General features: G+C 52.3%; 2 protein-coding genes across 2 annotated transcripts in view; both read left to right on the plus strand.

Moving 5' to 3' along the window:
- Positions 1-23,350, plus strand: part of LOC103105060 (zinc finger protein 420-like) — a 165,941-nt gene that overhangs the window by 74,498 nt on the left and 68,093 nt on the right. The window lies entirely within an intron of this gene.
- VN2R657 (vomeronasal 2 receptor 657) lies at positions 12,567-23,082 on the plus strand. Its single transcript, NM_001099596.1, has 5 exons — positions 12,567-12,854; positions 14,789-15,670; positions 18,445-18,672; positions 19,499-19,625; positions 22,154-23,082. Exons 1-5 carry the CDS (start codon positions 12,582-12,584, stop codon positions 23,080-23,082), a joined length of 2,439 nt encoding a protein of 812 aa, NP_001093066.1. The 5' UTR covers positions 12,567-12,581.

The raw sequence follows: 23,350 nt of genomic DNA on the forward strand, positions 1-23,350 counted from the left end.
ATATTTCTCTGTGTACTTAGTTAGCTAGGAGCTTAGAGGGTTACAAAGAATTCTTAGGGTTGGCTTCCTGAAGGGGTTACTGAAACTGCACCACAGAACCCAGCAGTCATCTTGGGGCAGCCATCTTAAGGGGGAAAAACTGTTTTGATTGTTTGAAATTTATTTGTGTTGTCTTTAGTTTATGTACAATGTACATTGTAACAATAATCTTATAATGGAAGCTGGCATGTCTGCAGGCATGTTTAGCAATGTACTATTTCTGTTCTTCGATTATTTTCTGCGTGTATCATATTTTGTATTTGTGATGTTCCCTAATTATTGTCATTATGTGTTTGCTATGGACTGTCTGAAATCCCTAATGGATGTTAAGTGGCATGATGGCATATGTACCCCTTGCTGTAATCTGTGCCTGTGTGGTCTATAAGTCTTGTGCCTCTGTGTGCCTATGTGTTAAGCTTCTAAAATATCTGGTGACCTGGTTTAGAAGGGATGACATGAAGATGATGGTTATGCAGATGAAATTCCAACTTGCTACCCTCGAGCATTTAATACACCTGAATAGGACTCAAGGCTTTGCACAAGAATACCAACAGAGTAAACAATAATGGGGAAAACTTAAATAGACGAGATAAAGAGGAAGCAGCAAGAATAATTTCTTTGTTCCCACTTAGAGATATGCCAGTGGCAAAACAAAATGAAGTCCATAAAGTGAAAATACATAAGAGCAGTTCCAGTATCATAGAGCCATGTGGAGAACAAATCATTGTGGCCCTAAGCTTGCATAAAAGGTCTCTCCCCAGCAAATTTATGGGGGAGCCAGGCATTAGGAGGAAAAATGTTCCATACTAAGGGGTCCTATGGACACTATTCTAGGGGAAATCTTGAGACCCTTTAGGGATGTCCATGATACCCCCACAACATTTATTGAGCAATATGAATAAGGTGTACTCTTCAATATAGACCACAAAGCTCCAGTGTCCAAAAGACAATCATAATAGGTGTTACCAACCTTTAATGTTACATGAGGCTCATCAATATGGGGGGAAAGTGGATAGGAACTATGGGCAATAAGATGTCATGGTCTGGAAAATTAAATATTGTATACTCTGAATCCTGTACCCCAATCTTCCCCCCCACCCCATACACCTTCATAATTTTTGTGTAGTTCTTTGGGCTCCCCCCCAGCACCCTGGGTGGTTTGGTTCTTAAAATTACCATTATAATTATTATTTCTATAATTGTTTCTTTGATAATTTTTTCCAGTGCATATTGTTTCTTACTGCCTGGAACAAAGTCCTTAATTTTGTGGCCCTTCCTCTGACAGAAATGGCAGATAGGGGGTCTGATGGACTCTTGGAGAGGGGTAAAGGCCATTGGTTGAGTACAAAGTCCTTTGTCATATTTATCAAGCCTATCCTTTAAAGATTTGATTTCTTTTTTCAAGGTTTCTAGGACATTATTAGCCTCTTCCTGTTTTTCTTTTTTGTTTTTAAAGACATAAGCAGCAGTATTCCTCAACTCTTCAAGATCCATCTGAGGCCACTGGGCAATGTATTTTAAAATAATCTTGGACCACCCTTCAAGATTTGTTGACAAAATGCCTCTTTATTTGCTTAACATCTTTGTCTTTAGAAATACCAAGGTCTAGGTATCAAACCACAAGCTTAATTAGCTTATCCATGAATTGTGAGGGTGTCTCATCATCTGATTGTCTAAGGCTTTCAAATTTTGACCATGCTTTGGTATCCTCGGAGCATTCTCACAAAGCTATTATAATGGCCTCCCTACAACAATTTAATTGCAACCAGTCCTTGGTACTCTTATAATCCCATGTAGGATCTTGAACTGGCCAGTGTGCTGCACCATGCCCCTGGACCTTGTTAACATGAGAGATGATCTTATTTTTTCCTCACATTCTGTTAGAAAAGCATTGAGCAAATTCTCAACATCCTTATAGGACAGGTCATATTAATAAAAAAATAATCAGTAATTTTCTTGGTTACCACAAGAGGTTCACTTTTAAAAAGAGGTCCATTATATCTCTACTTTCTTGAGGAGTGAAAGATATATGGTGTCTTAAGGTCACCATATCCCCATTACATCCTATTTTGGGCATTTCCCTTATGGAGAAAAGGCCTTCATAGGAATCATTTGATGGCTGTGGTCCCTCAGAAGTTGACTGTGGGGATCCTGAGGCAACATGGCTTGGAACACGTACAGTAGCAGGACAAGATTTCTTTTTTCTCCTGAGTCTGGCCATGAAGGGAGGTGTGTTCCTGGTGGACCTGAAGGTTAGAGGAAGAGGATGAGACCTTATGGCAAGGGCAGCCAACAGAAGCCAGTAGGTAGAGGGTGATCATGGGGAATCTGAGATCAGACCTCTCCCTGGGACCTCCAAGAAGCAATGAGATCACTGTTCCAAGGGAAGGCAGGGGGAGGAAACTGCAAGGAAAATGAGGAACTTCCCATCTGGAAACAAAAAAAGCAGAGGAAGCTGTGGCCCAAGAGTTTATTCTTAAAATCTCAATGATGTGGCAACTTTTTCTGTGGAAGAGTTAGAATTAGTGAATTTAGGCTTAGGTTTAGGTTTATAGTTAGTCCTAGGGAGCTCACCACCAAACTTATTTGAAGAATAAGACACAGAGAGGCAGCTAGGGGGCTCTATGGAGCCAGGAGGTCCTGGGTGCAAATTTGACCTCAGATACTACCTAGCTCTGTGACCCTGGGCAAGGCACTTACCCACCCCTGCCTCGTCCTTTCCACTGCTCTGCCTTGGAACTGATAGCTGTAAACCTTAAAATTTCTTAGACTTATAAATGTTGGAAATTTCACCATTGGGAAATTTCATACTTGAAAAATTTCCTACTGATAGTCTATTGAAATGTGAACCCCCTTGGCATGGGAGGGTCTTTTTCCTCCCTACTTAAGATTACTTTAGGACAGAAACCTTTTGCTGAACAATGGAAAGGGCTTGGACCTATGCTTAAGCATAGAACAGGAAGTTCTTTGAGTCATGATTGATTTTAGAATTGATACAATCTCCACCCTACTCAGTCCTAACAGGATTTAGGAAGGGCTGCAGCATAGATCAAAATTTAATTATTTGAGAATATGACCTTCAACAGACATGTGCAAAGCCACAGACCTCTGGGCAGTCCTGGTTTAAGCTAGAGCCACCATTGGCACAGGGAAGACATGGACAGTGATTGGTAGATGTGAGAACTGAGGGGAGGGAACTTGGATGGTTTCCTTAAAGATAGCGGGGTCTGAGGACTAGGTGTGGTTGGTTGGAGAGGTTGTGCTCTGAGAAGCTTGCTCTGAAGGAAGCTGGAGGTGGAGGCCCCTGAGACTGTTTCTCCATTTTGGTCACGTGAGTGATAGGGACTGATCTCTTTTCTTTGCCTCAGCTATCTAAGGGCTTGGGCCTTTTGGCCCAGCCTAAACAGAAGGGGTATTTAAGCCCTATTCCCTTCTCTCCCCTTTCTCTCTCCCTCTCTCTCTCTCTATCTCTAATACCTTTCTTCCTCCTGTTTGTAATTAAACTCCATAAAAGGTTGACGGCTGACTTGAGTTTTCATTTAGGAATTACATAGCTGAATTCCTTGGCGACCTTAAATTAATATATATCAGTCTTTTAAAGTGATTTCCTTCCCACATAGCCTAGTAAAGACCTTAAAAAAGTAGAAATGAGATGAAAATGCCCCCATGATGGAAGCAAGACCAGGAGCCAGAGGATGAAGCTCCAGGCATTAGAATGGCCAGCAAAGAGCTGGGAGGTCAAGAATCCCCCAGCTCCCATTGGTCAGAGAGTGCTGAGTGAATCTGAGGACCTCCAGGTGGGGCCAGCTGTTCTGTTCTGCCTGGTTCAGTTGTTCTGCCTGGCTTGGGAATCCACCCTGTGAAGGGCTGAGGGAGCTCAGCTACATGTTGGAGGAGTCCTTCTGCTTCCTCCTGGAGACTCACTTGGACTGTGAGGAGGTCCAGGGCCATGGAGGTCCCTCCCAAAGCTCCAGTCAGAACCTCAGCAGTGAGGATTAAGCACTGAGAATTGGGCCAGGTTGGCTCTGGATTCACAGGCAAGAGGGAAAAGGTCCCAGGGGAGCCACCAGGTCAGGAAATAAGTCCCTCCAAGGCCAGCTAGTTTGTCCCTAGCACTCTGGCTTTGCTACCACTGGGGGGCGGCCTCCTCCTCCCCTCAGTCCTGGATGACTGCAGAGCCTTCTCAGAGCTCTGCTGGCTTCAGCTCTCTTCTCCCTTCATTGCTGCCCCCATTCAGCCCCTGAGGAGATTTTGTTGCTCAGTAAACTGCCCCATTTCTTCCAGGATTAGAGCCCCCGTGCTCTGTGGCACCCATCCCTCCCCCTTCCCCCTCCCCCCCCCCCAGCCAGGCTTTTCCCACCTTCCTCCCTGGCACGGACTCTGGAACCTAATGGAGGAAGCAAATGGAGAAGATCGGAGGAAAGAGGAAGCCCAGCTGGCTCTGCCACTGTTGGGGTTAGAGAGCTTTGGGATGACTCTGGTGCTCTGGATCACTTCAGGGCTAAAGGGATCACATGGGCTTGTTGGTCTCCTGCAGCCCATCCCTTCCAGTTGCTGCTCAGCACCGATGGCCAGATAAGAGGAGGAGACAAAGAGAACTCAGAGAGCCAGAGAGCCAGCCTCTGCTTCCCTAGCTGGCTTCTCCAAGACCTCTTCTCCCCCTGCTGGCCATTGCTGCTCCTCCAAAGAGCTCTGGCAGAAGGCTGAGCCCCAGGCAACCCCCTGAGATTGGTGCCTGAGAAGGCTTCGGGTGATTTGAAGGATTCTCAGGCCAGTTCCCTGAGGTGGGTGTGTTTGCTACCATCTTCCCCCTCAGATTGCAGGGCTGTGTCTACACTTGCCCTCCTCTGGAGGCCTGGGGAGTGGGTAAACCCATCCATTTCTCACTGACCTGGTTCAAGGGCATTTGCCATTTGGTGCTGAGTTACCAGACCTGTGGCCAGACTTTCCAAGACAGTTCATGGAGATCTGGCTGTCCTAGTGGCAGGACTTCCCCAAATCTGATCTCCATGTGAATTTCCTCAGCCAGAGGTCCTTCAACACAGCCATGGCAGGAATTGTAGTCCCTTACAGGGTCCGGGGAAAGTCTCCTCCTCCAGTCCAGCTGACCAGCACAGAGAGAGTGACTGAATCCTCAAGCTGGCCTTTTTAAAGCAGTTTTCTCGAGGTCCCTTCCTGTCCCTCCTCCTCTTCTGTAAAATGGAGATTTGAATCCCAGACTTCAATCCCCAGAAGTCCTTGGTACTTCCCAGAATTCTCTATAATCTCACCTGAGTCCTCACCTGAACTGGAGAACACAATTTAGTATTTAAAAGGCTCTCTGCCTCCCAAGACTCTCTCTTCCTCAATTTGAAACATTGCAACATGTAGTAATTAGGCTGTGAATGGGCTAAATCAGCCCTAGGCATGTGGCTTATTATTTGTATCCTTGATTTCTAATAATCTTTAATAAACCTTTAAAATAGAATATTTTTTATCAGTAGAGACTAAATTTAACTTTTACACTTTACAGAAACCAAAGTCTCTCCATTTGCCTAGCACTGCCTGAGCAGGGTCTGAACAGTTGTCTTTGGAGGTGTGAGGTTACACTCTGAGGGACTCCTGAATCTCCTACTTCAGGGTAAGGAGAGGTACTTTAAGTTCTGGATTTCATTAGCTAAAAATAGGCAAGGGGAGAGTTAATCCTATCTTCACACCAGACTGAGGCTGCTTTGCCAGCGGTTGCTACCCAATCTCCCACTCCCCTGGGAACCCCAGAGTGAGAAAGTGAAAACTCCTTCAGTTCTCCAGGCAGATCCTGAGGGACTTAGGGGGGAGCCCTACCCCAACCACTGGTGCTGGCACCAGGCTCCCTCTATCCCCCTCTCCCTTCAGGAACTCCTCCAATCAGGAGTCCAGCCCACACACAGCAGGGCACCTCTTTTCCATATCCACAAGGCCAGGGCAGCCAGCTGTCACCTACCAACTGCCCCTGCATCAGGCAGGGCCTGGGGTGGGTGACGGCCAGCAACCCTTCCTGGTATATGCCTGTTTTTCTTCCATAGATCTGTACAATTGGAAGAATCAGAATGCATCCTTTTCTGAAAAACCTCCAGGACTGATCTCCTTACTTCAACCTATCCTCCTGGGATGATTGTCAATTGCTCTTTTTAAAACATTTTATTTAATTAGTCAATTTAGAATCTTTTCCCATGGCTACAAGAATTGTACTCTTTCCCTCCCTTCCCTCCATTCCCTCCTGTAGCCCACATGTAATTCCACTGGGTTTTTACATATGTCCTTGATCAGAACCCATTTCCATGTTGTTGGTGTTTGCCTTTAGAGTCTCCATCCCCAATCATATTCCCTCCACCCATGTGATCAAGCAGTTGTTTTTCTTTGGTGTTTCTGCTCCCACAGTTCTTCCACTGGATGTGGATACTTTCTTTCTCATAGATCCCTTGAAATTGTCCTGGATCTTTGCATTGCTGCTAGTAGAGAAGTCAATTACAGTTGATAGTGATACAATGTATCAGCCTCTGTGTTCAATGTTCTCCTGGTTCTGCTCTTTTGCTCTGCATCAGTTCCTGGAGGTTGTCCTAGTCTCCATGGAATTCCTCCACTTTATTATTCCTTTGAGCACAATAGGATTCCATCACCAACAGATCCAGATGTGTTCAGCCATTCCCCAGTCGAAGGACATCCCCTTATTTTCCAATTTTTTTTGCCACAACAAACAGCAATTTATTGCACAAACTAGAAATAATCCTCTTTTAAGGCTGGCCAGAGCAGTCCGAGGAATTGGATTTAAATTCAGTGGCCAATTATAGAAATCTCAAACAGGCTAGAGAATCTATAGCTGAAGTTATGAAAAGAAACACTAGAAGTTTGAAGGTATCAAACAAGAGATTGGGGAGTCATCAGCAGCTTTTCCAGAGAAATTAACAGATGCAGCAGAGTATCAATTGGGTCTTGATATACTAAAGACTATTTGTCAGGTTAAGAAATTTGCATCTTCAGTAAGAAACAGACCTATTAGACATGTTAGGTTAAAGGCTGGGCCTGATGTGACTGGAGGCAGGGAACCTACTTGATAGTTTCCTGCCATGGTCCAGGCCAGAGGCAATGCTACTCTGAATTAAGGGATAGAAGGTTTCATTGCAGCTTGTCAGATCTGGCCTGAGCCTGTTTCTTCATCTGAAAAATGGAGATTTCAGATGAAGCACCTACTATGTGCCAAGCACTGTGCTAAACACTCCTTTTACTTCAAGCTCTGTAAGTCTAAGGGACAAGATAGAGCTCTTATAGCCACCTCTTATTAGACAGGTGTGGGCTTTGTTACTGGAGGCAGTGACTTTCCCTCCCTGAGCCTCAGTTTCCTTATCTGTAAAATGAGAAGATTAGCCTGGATGATGCCCAATATTTCTTCTGCTCTGCCTCCTATAAGCCTCTAAGACAGAGTGGTAGCAGTCTATGATTGACTCTTGGAGTTTCAGTTTCTTCATCTGTTTCTTGGAAGGTCTGCTCCTCCATCTCAAATTTCTATAAGTCATGGTAGTGTTTCCCAGGGAAAACTGGGTACCAGCTTGAAGATGGAGTGGCAGTCAGGGCCAGGAAGGACATTCTTAGCTTTTTCTGACACTCTGGGGCTTGTCTGGCCCTAGCAAAGTCCCCTAATGCCCGCCTCCCCCCAAGAGACTGGGAGAGGAGGATGAGACCAGTTGGCAACTCCCCAAAGCTCTGAGCCACCTGTGTCTGTGCTGGAGTAGGGCTCCAGGGCTCCTGCCCCCATAGCTTATCTTCCCAGAACTTGAGCACGTATAGCCCTGGGAGAACCCAGAGGCTCAGCTGTTCCCCTCCACTTCAGGACCAGGAACTTTTAATGACTGACATTTTCTTGTCTGCAATCCCTGAGGTTTCTGGCTCCTCAGGCTCTGTGAAGCAGGCTAGGAAGGGACATAAAAGCCTTGCCAGGCCCAAAGGGGCCAACAATGCCACCACTCCTAGGCCCTGGGTTGCTGCTCCTTCTCTTGTCCATTCCCTCTGCCAATGCCAGCTTCCTCATGAGTTGTGGCCTGGAGCCTGACTTTCAGAGATTGGGGGACTTCATCCTGGGAGGTGTCTTTGCGGTTTGTAGCCGACCTCACCATTTTGTGCCCCAAGGGATTCTGGGTGCCCAGGCAAAGCCAGAGAGGTAAGCCGAATGGACGGGGAGGCAGGGAGAAATTCGGATGCCAGACTCCAGAGTTAAGAGAAGGAAGAGAGGGCCAGTTCAAGTGCTTATAGGAAGTTGGGTAGGTCTTGAAGCAAAGCAGAGGAGAGGCTCAGATTTCTTGGATTGCTAACACTGGCTTCTTTTTCAGGTGTTTTTTGGTTTCAGGGCAAGGGCTCCTATCCCTATTGGGTGGACAAGGACCATAGAGATCATCTAGGGCTGTCCATATCATTTTAGAGAGGAGTTGACTAAGATCCAGGAAAGAGAGGGGAGCTAAGTGAGGACACAGAGGTCAGAAGCGGCACGTGGAATTTGAACCCATGGCCAAATAGCCCAAATTTCACTCTAGCTCTTGAGCCCCTGAAGAGTCACCCCCTTTTTCTTTATCGCAATTCCCCATCTAAAAAACTGAGATGTCCTCTTGTCCCTGTCCTTGTGCATGTGTCCCCAGCCTTAAGCCATGATCACATCCTAATGGGGGGATCTTTTGCCTGCTAATCTCAAACCACGTGGCCCCAATTGCTCCATGTTTGTCCCTCTACTATGAGCCTCGATTGTGTCTAGGAATTGAGTCGCCCAGGCCTGGGGAGCCTGGGAAATGTAGCATCAAGTCAGTTGGGACAATCATGAGGTAGATCCAGCAAATGGGAGGTAGAAAGGGCTGATAGAATGAACTCATCATTGAAGGAATTAGATAGATGATGGATAGAAAAACAGACAGACAGACAGACAGAAGTGTGTGTGTGTGTGTGTGTGTGTGTGTGTGCCTCCTACATGTGAGCACCCCAGTCATGGCTTGAGGCTAAAGGAAAGCAGACCCAGGCCAGCCCACAACGCTGGGGAGTGATCAAGAAGCACAACTGGCTAAAATGCTCTCTTTCAGAAGGGAGGATCGCTGAGTGGCTGTGGCATGGCCCTCTCTCCTGCCATCTCCTAATGCCTTCAGGGCTCAGTGTTCCCTCATCCTGCCCCAGAGGTCACCCAGAGAGGCCGAGGGGACCCCTTTGCTCTGTCATAATTTGCTCCTTTCTAAGTCAGGGCTGCTGCTAAATTCTTCCTCGAATCCCAGGCTTGCTTGATGCCACGGTCTCAGTCCACCCCCTGACTTCAAAGTTTCCCACTTTGGGAACCTCCTCAGGGATGGCCCCACAAGAGGTGACCACAGCACTGCACAGCCACAGTCTCCGGTGGTCTTGTCAGCTGAAATGAAATGTCTGCACCCCCTCCCCCCATCCCTGTTCATCCTCACTCGTCCTCAACCTTGGAAACTCTTCACTTGTCTTTCCAGTCTCTCCTGTTTGTTTGTCTTTTCTCCCAACATTCCTCAAAAAGAGTCACTGTAGACTCTACATCCTTTTCCTCTTCTCCCCTCAGTTCTCCACCCCTTCCATTCTGGCATCTTACTGTCTCTCAATGGGATTGCTCTCCCCAAAGTCATCCACAATAAATTCTTTTTTTTTTTTTTGGAAAATTGTATTTAATTAGTTAATTTAGAATATTTTCCATGGTTCCAAGAATCATGTTCTTTCCCGCCCTTCCCTCCACCCACCCCCTCCCGTAGCCTACATGCAATTCCACTGGGTTTTGCATGTGTCATTGATCAAGACCTATTTCCTTATGATTGATATTTGCACAGTGTGGTCATTTAGAGTCTCCATCCCCAATCATGCCACCATAACTCGTGACCAAATCTCTTCTCCATTGTTCTCCTGCTAAAGCGTTACACTGTGTGCTATGACCACTGACTTCTTTTGGATCCTGTAGCACCATTTTGTTGTTGTTCTCCTGATTCCCAGTCTTACTTGTTGGATCATTGTCTTCCATGTCCAAACCCCAGAAGAGGGACCCCCCCCCCCCCCAAGGTCCTCTCCTGGCTCCTCCTCTCTCTCTGTGCCCTTCCTATGTGATCTCATTCTTCCACCAGGGGCCATGATTATCTCTGTCAAGATGAATTGGCCCCATGAGCTCCAGATTTGCATTACCAGTTGCCTTTGGGACATATCCAAGTAAGTGTCCCAGAGTCCTCTCAAGCTAGCCCAAAGCTCGGAGTCACATGAGACTTCTTGGGGCAATTCATGATGACAGATAAGATGCGAGATCCAGTAGGAAGAATGCTGGGTCCACATTCAGACACGCGAGTTCTAATCCCAAGTTAGAAACTTGCTCTGACTCTTGGTGTGTTACTGCAAAGGTGAGCTGTTACCATCCACCTAGGAACTCCGCCGGGCCAATGAAGCGCCAAACCCTTGACTGAGGAAAACACAGTTTATGTCAATTGAAGGAATAAGGGAAACCTGGAGGTATGAGCCTGACACTTCCAACTACCTCCACCCAACTCCTAAATGCCCTGCTCAAGGGAAGTCTTCTGGTTCTTCTCTGGGCCCTGCCTCCAGCTCCCCGCGCTACTGCTAATCTTCCTCAGTAAATTCTAAAGAAAGGGAAAAGGCAAAGCCTGGGTTTGGCTGCTGGACTAAGTAGTCCAAAGTTATAGATGGAAAGCTTTGGATTGCCTTAGCCAAGAGCAATTCTGGCAGCCGGACCACTGGCAGATGATCTTTGGACTCAGGGAACTCTGTTTTCTCCAAATCGATTCTCTACCTGGATGCCAAAGATTCCTCCACTAAACTGGAACCTTCCAGGGAGAGGCTCGTAGAGCAAAACCTCTCCTTCAGCTAGAAATTGTAGGCAGAGGGACAAAGCCCACTCCCAGCTCAGATGAAAGTCCAAGAAGGAAGAAGGCGGTTCAAAACTCCCACAATTCCTTTTCCTTCCCCAAACCCTCTTCTGGGGCTTATCTCGAAATTCCCTTCTTTCAATTAACCCTAGAAAACCAGACCATCCCTTAACTATATTCCTACATCACAACCTCGGAGGGCTGTTTCCTTATTGGAAAAATGGGATGTGCCCAAGGAGGTTGGAGGAGAAGTCCTTGGAAGTCCCTTGGAGCTCTAAATGTGTGAGCCTGTGGTCTTCCATGTGGGGGATGGAACAGAATGAGCCCCAGTTACACTTAGGAACCTGGAGTCTGAGAGTGGGTGCAAAAAGATGCAGTCTTTGTTCTTCTTCATGAGCAAGGGGACACGCCCTAAGGGCTATGACCTACGCATGGGTGCAGAGCCAAGGCCTGTGTGCCTTCAGCCCTCTCTGAGTGATGCCCCATGGTCTATCTGGGGCTGAAAGTCTAGCCAATTAGAAAAGGACGGGTTACACCCCAGGAGCCCCAGCGCAGAGTGGGCTTCATCACGAGTTCCACCAAGCTGGGGGTGAGGCCAGGAAGGGATAGCTGTGTCCTTAGGAGTGGCTCTTCTGATGTCTGAAGGTCAGAGGAGAGAAGGAGGTAGGATAGCCTAATGGCCCACTCGCCTTGAGTTTAGAGATCTTTCAACTCACTGGGCCTGTGGCAATAACAATGCCCTCAAGCAGGGTTTCCTTATCTAATGGGATCCCACCCTGACAAGAACAAATTCCTCCTTTTGTCTCCACACCTTCTAGATTCTTGGCCCACCGTCTGTTCTCAAGACAGGGCAGCTACCCATCCCCATCTCCCCTAAACAGCAGGGCTGCCCCTCCCTTTAACCAGAGCAGAGTGCTCCAGCCTGAGGTAGTTCTTAGGAAAGCCGGGTCACATTGCTCTGGGGTGGCAGATGGGGGAGCTACTTCAAGGGGATGCTTTCAAGATGCAAAGTGAATCCTCATTAGAGGTAGAGCTCATCCGTTCGTCCATTCGGGGCTCTGTGACTGGCGCTAAGGAGGAGGGGGAGCTGGCTCGCAGTCAATCTAGGGGCCGCGGCAGAAGCTTTGAACTTGTGAGGTCCTGGTGCTGCCCAACAACCCCGGACGCTGGAAATGCTGACTGGGCATCTTAGTGCTAATGAAGACACCTTGAGGGAGGCAGGAGGTCAGTTGGTTCTTCAGTCCCAACTGCGAAAGGACGGACTTTCAGAAGTCTGGAGGGGGCCGGAAGACCACGAGGTCTTCTGAAGTTGTCCCGACAACTGCAATAAGATCTTGTTGCTGCTTTTTTCTGAATCCTTGCTTTGCCCACAAGGTTCCATGTGGCAACATCGTCCCATCGGGACCCCTACAGTAAGCCCAGCCCCTGGCCCAAAGTCTGGCACGGGGGAGGTGCTTAATCAATGCCCGTTGAACGGCTGGCTCCAAAGGACAGAACTAGGACTTTCTGAACATTAAGAGCTGCCGTCCAAAATGGGCCTGGCTGCCCCTCGGGTCCAAGCAGTGTGGGAAAAGACGCTTCCCGAGGACCTTTGGGGCTCTGCTCTTTGGGCTGTGTGCCCTACCCACGTGGTCTGTGTCTGTCTAACCTAGGTTCTCCTCTTCTCATTACCGAATGGTCCAGAGTTTTGTCTTCACCATTGAAGAAATCAATAAGAACCCCAAGCTTCTTCCCAATTTCACTCTGGGCTTCTCCATCTGGGACTCTGGGAGCTCGGAACTGGGGGCCTTGTGGGGGACGATGGCCCTGGTAACCGGCCAGGGGTGCCTCATCCCCAATTATGCTTGTGCTCCCCCTGAGTCCCACCTGGCCGCTATCCTTGGAGAGGATCGCTCTGCCCTCTCCATCCCCATGGCCATGTGGCTGGGCCTCTACCGGACTCCCCAGGTAAGTAAGGGCCCCCTCCCCCTCCACATGTCCATCACTGAGTCCATCTAAGAAGGACCTTTGGAACTGAGGAGGCCCCTGGTTCTTCTGCACATGTCCAAAGTTGCCAGCTCTTTCCAGAATTCGCACCTCCTTCCTCCCCCCCTCCCCCCATGATGCTGAAAAATTACTGATCCATGAGATAGGTAAGACTAAGGAATATCTGACACATTTGAGCCCTGGAGCCCCAACCGGGCATGGAAGTCACTTCAGAGGAGGGTCTGAATTCTACATTTTGAAAAAATCCCTTACCTTCTGTCCTAGTATCAGTTCCAAGAGAGAAGATTGGAAAGGGCTGGGCAACTGGGGTTAAGTGATTTGCCCGGGATCACCCAGCAAGGAAGTGTCTGAAACCAGATTTGAACCCAGGTCCTTCTGACTCCAGATCTGGTCCTCCATCCACTGTGCTACCTTGCTGCCCCAGAACTCCCAACTGTTGACCAAGCTGTACCTGAGAAGGCAATCTGGCCCTGCAGTCTACCTGGATGGTGGCTTCAGCTTATGGACCTGAGCTTTCCTTTGCTTATCAGTAACATTTAAGAAAGTTTAACCAGATGATTCCTAAATCCCCTTCCTGCTCTGAGCCCCTCTGGGGCTCCACAAGCCAGGAGAGAAAGGGAGCCACCTACTCAGTGAAAGATAGGGTTGGGTGCGAATGCCAGGCAGGAGCTGGAGTGGTCAAGGTGGGCAGGCCCAGAAGGTGCCTGGCACATACTGGGACATAGTCAGTGTATTGGGTGGTTGATGTGAGTCAAAACAATGAACTGCCAGAAAATCAGTTTGAGAGGAGCTCAGCAGAGAAGTTCCCCAAAGTGCACCCAGGGGGCGGTTCCAGGTTGGTGTCTTACATCCTGCCCAGTCTAGGAACCCCCAAAAGGTAGGGGAAGTCTGGAGGGAGGGCTTGAGGTAATTGTGTCCTATCCCAGGCAGGAGCCCCCACAGGAAAGGGAAGAAATGCTTGCTCAAAAGGCATCAAGCAGGACAGCAGGGGAGTAGCATAGCTCCATGGCCCAATCTTAGCTCCCATCCTCAGGCATCATTGGCAGCCTACACTAGGGAGCCGTTGGAGGCTCCATGGCCAAGGAAGGAGCCCAGATAGCACTGATAAATGATGCAGGCACAGCCAGGGCATCCTGTCTCAACTCAGCTGGTCCCCCAATGGTCATAGTCCATTTCTCTTGATCTTCCATCTGGAATCCACTAGTCTAAGAGGGGAAAACCCTAAGGCAGTGATGGTGAACCTATGGCACGGGTGCCAGAGATGACAAGCAGGGCATTCTCTGTGGGCCCTTGGCTGCCCTCCCCCTCAGTTCCTTACCAAAAAGGCAAGGGGCTGCTCCCCTCCCCCTAATGGCTGATGCTATTTCTCCCCTTCCCCCACCCCTCTGCCCAGCAGCCCAGTGAGAGGGCATGGGGATAAGGCGGGCAGCTCACAGGAGGCAGAGCTGGAGGGGAGTGGAGCACTCGGGCCACTCCTGCCACTCCCCTTCCCCTCTCCATATGCTCCTGCGGACATTCTTCACTTCACCTGCTCCTCTGCCCAGCAGTCCAATGGAAGTGCTTTCTCCCTCTCCTGTGTTAGATAAGGGGGGGGGGCAGGGTATGCCCAGCACTTGGTGGGGGAAGGGAAGCACAGCACATGATCTGGGAGGTGGGGTGGGGGCAGGCCCCAACACTTGCCGCCACTGTCCTAAAGGATGGGGAAGCAGAGGCAAAAGCACCGATGAAGGGCTGAACCCACCTCTTGGTGGAGGCTCCCACAAGCCTTTGCTCTAAGAGTCCTCCTCTCTGTGCCTCGCTCCAGGGCTAATGAGCCATATTGGGAGGGGGCAGCTGGAGCTGGGTTTCTGGAGCTGCCCATAGCCTTGACTTGAGGCCCTTCCCCTTGCTGCCAGGTGAGCTACGGCTCCACCGCATCAGTCCTCAGCAACAAGAGGCGCTTCCCCTCCTTCCTTCGCACTCTGCCTCCCGATGAAGCCCGGGCCCGTGGAATGGCACGCCTGGCAGCCCACCTGGACGTCTACGCAGTGGGGCTTGTGGCCCAGGATGACGACTATGGGCAGCATGGGAAGCAGGCCCTGCAGTCAGAGTTGGAGGCAGCGGGCCTGTGCGTGCACGTGACGGCCGAGCTGCCCAGCTCCCCAAACGGGAAGAAACTGTGGGAGGTGGTCCACCTCCTGGCTGTGGCCAAGCCCCTGGTCCTGCTGGTCTTCTCCCGAGCCCAGGAGCTTCTGCTGCTGGCTGCAGAGCTGCACGAGGCACACCCCGGCCGCCTCTGGATCTGCAGCGAAGTCTGGGACCCGGCAGCAGTGGCGGCGCTGCTGCCCCAGCCGGCCGGACGCCAGGCCCTCCGTGGGGCCCTCGCCTTCTCGGGCCACCGTGGCCGTATCCCTGGCTTTGCTGATTTCCTGGGGCGCTTGCACCCGTCTCAGGGCTCTGAGGACCCGTTCCTGGTGCCCTTCTGGGAGGAGACCTTCCGTTGCCGCTGGATTCACAACTCCTCCTCCCCCAGGGGCAGAGGAAGGGCCCCGGGGGGGCTCCTGCGGGGCCAGAGAGGGGGGCACGCATCTGAGGCCGAGTCCTGCACTGGCCAGGAGAGGCTGGCGGGCCGGGCCCTGCCCTTTCTGGATATGAGTGACCTGAGTGTGACCTACGCGGTGGCCAATGCGGTGTCCTGCGTGGCCCACGCGCTGCACGACATGGCCTTGTGCGAGGCCGGCGACGGGCCCTTTGGGGATGGTCGATGTGCCGACATGCCCAAGTTCCAGCCCTGGCAGGTAAAAGGCCCCGCGTGGCCCCTTTCCCCCAGCCCGCCCTTTCTAGCTGCGGGGCCCTGGGAGCCTGTCCTCCTCCGAGCTCCCCTCCACGCCGCTAGCTTTGGCCTTCCCGTAAGGACCCAACTTGTCCAGAGCACAAGTCGCAGCCGCAGCCTAGAAGGCAGCCTCGGGGAGCTGCTGCCCATGGAATGGTTTGCTGGGCAGCCTGGCGGGTTCTAGGGAGTGGGCACGAGTGGGCCCCCCCGTGGACAGTCAGTGGCTGGAAGAGGCGCAGCATTGGCCGAGGCTCAGGCCCACAGCAGGCAGGCAGTGACCTGCTGTGGAAAAGGGGCCGAGCAGCCCTGCTGGCTCAGCCTTCCTTCTTGTCCCTCTCCGGCTCCTCTCTCCCTCCCCGCTGACCAGCCCACGCTCTCCCTCTTCCTGCCTTTGTCTCTTGCTAGTTCCCGGGGGCCTGGGCCTGCCTCCCCCCCACAAGGCCGAACCCCCAGGCCCTGGGGGCTGCCTCAGTGACTGTAGACACGCGTGCACACGACCCCGAAGGAGACATATCGGGGGATCCCACAGTGGAGGTTCTGTCGAGGCTAGAGATGAAGCGATCCAAGGGAAGGGCTGCTCTGCATCCTCGTCCCTCTGTCAGGCCACGGTTCGGCCCTGGCAGCCAAGGCCCTCCCTCCGTCTTTGGAGGAGCCCCTGGGATGGCCCTCAGCAAAGAGCCTCGCTTGCCTAGGACGGTCAGCGCTCCCTTGAACCCGGTCCTAGAACACTGTCTTCAGGGTCTTGCTCCCCCTTGATACAGCCTTCGGCCATCTTGTAGGGGAACTTGGGAGACATTCGGGGCCCGTCCTCGAGGAGGCGCGCAGCGTCACGAGCGAAGGGCGTTTCTGGGCCGATGACGTGGGAGAGCTTTAAGGTCAAACCTCGGATCTGGACAGGCTGCCCTTGTCAAGGACGACAGTTCCAAAATCCAATAATAAGGCCGAGGGTGGAGGCTGGAGGGAGAGCTGAGGGAGGCAGGGCCGAGAGAAGGCTGCCCCGGGGCAGGTGGGTTCTAGGCTCTGGGCGTGGAGCTGGAGATGGGTCATGTGGTCGTGCCCTGCGCCCAAGGGGGGCCTGTCCTGCTTGGAGGCCAATCGGATCTTTGGGGGGCCAGGCGGGTGCCTGTTGGGAGCAGACTGGGAGGTGGGCGCCTCCGTGCTCGTCCAGAACGAGGGGCTCAGAGTCACCCCCTCAGCCCTGCAGGAACGCAAGGCCAGCTCTGACCGGGACCCAACCCCGGACCCCTGGAAGTTCTCAGCCTTGCTTTAGGGCTGGGCTTGGAAGTACTGAAAAGGGCACTCAAAACACGGGGCAGCCGAGTGTTTCTGGATGTTTTCGAGCTCAGTGTAGACGCCGACAAGCCCTTTGGGAAGCAGCAGCAGCAGCAGCGCTTGCTGCCTGGCCGGACTGAGCCCCCGGCCACTTCCTTGCGTCCTTCCTCTTCTCTCCTGCTCCTCTGCTCTTAGTTCTCTGCACATTTTGCAAGTCTCCGGGCCCTGCCGTGTCCCCCTCAAGTTATCCTTTCCGAAGGCAGACCCTCCCTTCCCCCAGCGGGAATTTCCAAGACCAGTGGCAGGTGGCAGTGCAGAGTAGTGGTTTGGGAGCTTGTCTCAGTGTCCCAAGTCCAGGCTCCACCTTGGCCACCCCTTGGCAGCAGATCTTCCCATTTCTGGGGTCCTGGCAGCTCTCGAAGGCTCTGAGGCTCAGAGGAGCTGCCGCCGGGTGGTCCTCAGTGCTCCCTCACACTATCCCTGCCCGAGAGCCCCTCAGCGCACCGAAATGACCCCAAAGACACCTTCCCCAGTCAATGGGCCTCTCTCCTGGCAGCCTGGCCTTTGCTGAGCTCTTCCCCCATGAGCGTAACTGGAGAGCTTTGAAGTTCCCGCTGACCCTGAGCCACGAGAGCGGTTGCCTTCCTAGCACTCGCCCCCTCCTCTACCGCAGCTGAACCCACAGACACTGTGGCGCGTGCTAGACGCATGGAGGCAGACCATTCGTGTGGCGTAGAAGCCGTCAGCCGGGAGGCCCTGGCCTCTGCTGTGCTTGTGCTGTGCAGACGGGCCTTAGCCTGGCCCAGGTGGGCCCCACTCTCCATTGCTGCAGGCTGCCCGTCTTCCAGATCCGTCCTGAATGTGAAGCCAAAGGCAGCTCCTTCCCTTCCTGTAGCTTGGACGACTGTCCTTGGAGCATGGCGGAGTTGGGCTCCCTCATGGAATCCGTTGGGCTGGAGGATGCCCAGGCTTCTCGCCGCCCTCCTTTCCTTGAAGCGGCTCAGCGCTACTAGGGACTTGGGGGGCTTTGGCTAGCCAGGCTTTCTTTGAGGCTCCAGGAGTCCTCCCACTAGGGGTCAGTGCCCTTTTGTTCACGGCTCAAATCTCCAGCTTCCTTCCCTATGATCCTCAATTGGCAGTCCTGCGAGGCAGGTATGAAGGCCTTTCTTGGATCAGGAAACAGACTTGGGAAGAGGAAGGGCCTTGAACAGGCTCACCCAGTCCTAACTCCATTGTCTATCTTGGCCCTCAGCTCAGGTAACCGAGGCTGCCCCACCACTGGCCTCTGCCCATGGGTGGGGGCCCCTTGCCTGGATGCTGAAGGAGTGCTTGGGCATGGGAATGGGTGCTCCTCACAGTTACTCAAGGGGCTCCCAAGGTATTGTGCAGCAGAAGACCGATGTGCCTGGTAGAAGGAGGCTCCTCTCTGAGCCCTGCTTGCTTTTGCTACCCAATCTCTGCCTCTAGCTCCTGCATTACCTGAGGAGAGTGAGATTCCGGAACAGCCATGGGGAAGAGGTGGCCTTTGACGTCCATGGAGACCCTCCAGCTCTTTACGACATCATGAGATGGCAGCCTGGCCCCTGGGGCTCTGCCCCCTTCCAGGAAATCGCCACATTCCATGGCACGGCATCCCAGGAACTCCAGCTGCGGGTGAACGCGAGTGGGCTCACTTTGGAATGGAAGGCGGAGCAGGTGAGGGGAAAGCCATTCATGCATTCAGTTGTTCATTCACCTAACCAATAGGTTTTGTGGGTCTCTGTGCTTAGCTCCGATTTCATTTGAGAAAGCTGGGGGGAGCTTCCTGGGCTGAAGCCCAAATGTGAGTCCACAGGTGGACCCTGAGGCCCTCATAGGAAACTGAGTCCAGTAGAAGAGAAGCGATTACCCTGCTGTCCTCAGGGGGGCTGGGTTGAGGGGGGAAACCAGTTGTCAGGAAGAAACAGGAGCCCACTTGGACGAAGAGAGACTTGGTGGTGAAAGGCTTGGAGGGCGTGGAGTTGGGCTTGTGGCCGCTAGGGGACATTGTGGCCTCTGCCAGACCTTCATCAGGAGTAAGACCCAGGCCTGGTCAAGGGAGGTCCCCTGCCCAGAGGAGGGTCTCAAGTGTCCAGTAGCCTCACCTCTTTCCCTGCTCTAAGAATTGTATGTATAAAGTATCCATTCAGATCATGGCCCAGCTCTCATCCTAATCTTAGTCCTAGTGCTTGCACAAACCTCCGAAGCTGCCCAGCCCATTTTAGAGGTGAAGAAACTGAGGCCTCAAGGGGAGAAGGAATTAGCTCACAGCCACACAACCAGCAGGTAGCACTGCCAGGATCCTCGCAGGCAGTATGTGACTTTCCACCGGGCCGCAGGGAGCAATGATGGGCCCAGAGCAGTATGCTAGGAAGGTGGCCAGCAGGCGGAAGGAGTTCGAGTCAGGGAAGATATGGTCTGTGGAGGTGGGGGTGCCTGGAATAGTGATGGAATAGGGGCTGCAGTGAGGAAGGACTAATGAGGTGGCATTCCCCTGGCACAGCTACAGAACTCCTCTACGTGCCCAGAGACCTGCCCTCGTGGAACGTGGAGGACCTCCAAGAGTGGCCAGGCAAGCTGCTGTTTCGCTTGTGCCCAGTGCCCTGAAGGCCAAGTGTCTGAACACAAAGGTAAGGGCCTTTCCAGACTCCCCTCTTCCCAGAAGGACTACCATAGGGTCACAGATGGAGAACTGGAGACCCTTGGAAGTTGCCTAGCACAACCCATGGGCAGGCAGGTGGGAGGGGAGGAGGCGGCTTCTCTTTCCTTCTTGGCCAGGGGCCCAGCTAGGTGTCAGCCCTTTCCCTGGCTCCAGGCGGAGCCCTGACTGGCCTCTACGAGGATCCTACCTGCAGGGTGACACAAAGCCTGTCCCCCGAGTGTCAGCTCTCAGATCTAAGGGTCCAGATGCTGTAGGCTGGCTGTGTGGCCACCGGAGACGGGGAGAACCTGCCCTCATGACCCTGGCCAGCTGCAAGCCTCTGTGGAATGGGGGGCTGGAGAAGGGGGCTCTGGGCTCTTCTCCCGAAGAACCTGATCTCTGGGTTTGGCTAGCCAAACAGAGCCCCGGCACATGTGCTAACTGTGGCCTCTGAGGTCACTCAAGCCAAGACCTCCCTGATAGATGGGACCCTGGAGGCTACGTGTGCCATAGTGAGCAGCAGAAGCCGTGAAGGTCGGTGCTCTCTTAGCCCCTGTGGGTACAGGCCCAGGCCTGGAGGACTCGCTCCTCTCTACTCTCCAGGCTGGCTTAGTTGGGAATGGTTTGGACTCCGCAGAGGCCTCCACTGGCTTCCAGGTGCCCCTTAGCAGTTCATCTGCAAGCTGAGAAGGAGGGCAAGATCGAAGGGGAGGAGTGGCCAGAGTCTTGGCTCCTGCTCTTCAGCCACACAGCTTGGGCTTCCCTGCCGGCTCACATGCCTAGCCTGGGGCCTGCCTTTGCTTCTTCAGCTGATCGGAGCGTAGATGTCCGGGACCCCTTTACAAATTTGCTTTGTAGATCTTCCAAATGACACTTTAGTTCATTTTCAACTGAAGAGCCAGCTACCTCCCTTCTCCAGGCACATATGGCCCATTGGGCATGGCCAGGCGTAGACTGAGTCCACCATCTCCCTGGGGGAATGTGAGTCTCAGCACTTGTGCTGGGTCATCATGGCAGTGGCTTCCTGGGTGCTAAGACTGGCCGAGTTGTGCTCTTGCTTCAAGGCTTGCTTCCCTCCGCAACATTTCCCACATCTTCGTGGGTCAGAGGTCATTCCCATCATCCTTTCATACAGCCCAAGAGGATTCCTTCCTAAGCAGAGACCAGAACTCGGCCAGCCATCATGCATTTGATGGGCGCCACCATGAAAAGGATGTAGCCCTTGGGCTTCTGTAGAGTTGGGCTTCCTTCTCCTGGACATCTTTCTTTGGTGGCTGTGGAACTGGCGAGGACATCAGTGGGCCCAAAGGAACGTACAGTCTAATAGCCATTAGGACCTAGTTCTAAGTGCTTTCTAGAATCAGTTCCACCAACAGGGCATTCATATACCAACTTTGCCACAGCTCCTCCAGCATATGTTACTCCCCCCCGCCCCCTTTTTGGCCACTTCACCAACCAATGGGTATGAGGCGGAACCTCCCAGGTTTACAACCTTCCTCTGCCCCCATATGGCTGTCAATAGCAGAGAACCCTTCCTCGGAAAACTGCCTATTCTCATTCTCTGACCATTCCACCATGCTTCTTATTCATGTGGTTCCCATCAGTTCTTGTAGAGCTTAGAAATAAAACCTTTTCTTCAGAGAAATTTGCCCCAAGCATTTCCCCCTCAAGAGCTCTTTAAATGGAGGATCCTCCATGACACACGTTAAACCCAGTGGAGAGGGAGGGGAGGGAAAGAACGTGAGTCTTGGAGCCATGGAAAAATGTTCGAAAGCATCTAATTAAATAAAAATGTTTAAAAAAGGTGAAACACGCGGAGCATCAGCAAGACTTCGAGCCTGAGACATTTGGTGAGCTGTTGCTTGGGTGTATAGGACTGTGCGAGTGGTGGAGAAGACAGACAGTTGTTCCTTCTTGGAGAGAGCTCAGGAGGCTCCGACGCATGGAGAGGGATGGATTCAGGAGGGCAGAAGGCCAGGAGAAACGAGCTTCCCTGAAAACGGACAAATCTCCCCAAGAGCCTTTCTCTTGACCCAAACAGTTTCACTCGATTCTGGATCTTCAGGGATCGAATCCGTGGCCAGTCTGATTTCTCTTTGCTCTCAACTTGAGTTTTCTTGAGTAGTTTCCTTACCATTTGTGGCAGCCAGCCATGTGGATGAGTCGAGTAGAGGGCAGGAGGTTGGGGCAGCCTCCCAAATCATGCTCCCAGGCAGAGAAGGGAGGACCCATCAGAGGCCACTGCAGAGTTGGCACCTCTTGCCTCCTTCTCTTGCTCCCCTGCAGACAGGAATCAAAGCCTGCCTTGGAAAGGCAGGGCCCACATTCCAGAGACAGCCAGCCATGCCAAAGGCCTGGTCCTTTAGCGGGTGTGGACAGGCACACAACCAAGGACCATCCAAGGGGTGGCCCTTTCTTCGGGGCTGCTGTTCCACTGCCAAGGTCAAGCCTGCTGCTGCTGGGCTGGTCACTCCAGGGAAGGCGGCCACATACCCCAACATGACCCTTCCTTTTCAGCAGATGCTACCACATGCGAGAGGTGCCCTGATGACAGCCTATGGCCCAGTCCATCAAGGGATCGATGTGAGCTGCAGCCTGATGTCTTCCTCCAGTTTGGGGATCCCCTTGGGGCTGTGCTGGCCTCCCTTGGAGTCTGGCTGTCTCTGGTCACAGGTGTAGTGCTGCTGGTCTTTGTGCGCCACCGTCACACTCCCCTGGTGCGAGCCAGCAGCCCGGGCCTCAGTGCCCTTCTGCTCACCTCCTTGTTCCTCTGTAGCCTTAGCTCCCTTCTGTTCCTTGGTCGCCGAAGCCGATTTGATTGCCAACTTCGCCAGGTGGCCTTCAGCTTTACCTTTACCGTGGCAGTCTCCTGTGTGCTGGCTAGGACAGCTGTTGTCCTCATGGCCTTCCGAGCAGTCCAGCCAGCCAGCTTCCTTCAGATGTGTCTGGGGCCTGGTCTGCCTTGGGCTATGGTTGCAGGGCCCTTTGTGGTCCAGGCTTGTATCTGTATTGTCTGGTTATGGGCTGCCCACGATGACCGGAACACATCATTGGCCCCCAACACAGCCCCTCCTGAGTGTCGTGAGGCCTTGTCTCCTGGTTTCTGGGTCATCATGGGCCTCCTGGCTTTGGCTGGCTTTGTGCTGGCCTTGCTGACACGCCAGCTTCCTGGAGGCTTTTGTGAAGCCCACCTTCTTACCCTCAGCATGGCCATCTGCGTGAGTGTCTGGCTGGCCTCCCTGCCTGCCCAGATCCACAGCAGGGGCCGGGCAGTGGCAGCAGCTGTCCAGGCCTTCAGCATCCTGACCTCCAACGCTGCTCTATTGGGCTTCATCTTCCTTCCCAGATGTTTCATCATCTTGCTCCGGCCCCACAGGAACAACAGGGCTTGGCTCATGGGGAGGCCACCAGCCAGGCTTCAGTCAAGAGGCCGCTGCTTGGAATGATTGGTTCCCCAAGCCTTTGTTAGGCACCAGCTGAAGGCAAGGCATGCTACGGGGGCTACAGCTTCAGATCAGAAGTGGGGAAAACTCTGGCACTTAGCAGAGAGCCACCTTCTCTTGCTAGTCTTTAGATTCCTTCTCTGTAAAATGGGAAGAACAAGCCTCATTGTTTTTTTTTTTAATTTTATTTTTATATTTTTCCATGTTTTCATGGTTCATGTTCTATCCCTTTCCTCTTCTGTCCCTCCTCCCAGAGTCAACAAGCAATTCC

The sequence above is a fragment of the Monodelphis domestica genome, chromosome 5 (genome assembly GCF_027887165.1).
Source record: "Monodelphis domestica isolate mMonDom1 chromosome 5, mMonDom1.pri, whole genome shotgun sequence".
In the NCBI taxonomy this organism is placed as follows: domain Eukaryota; kingdom Metazoa; phylum Chordata; class Mammalia; order Didelphimorphia; family Didelphidae; genus Monodelphis; species Monodelphis domestica.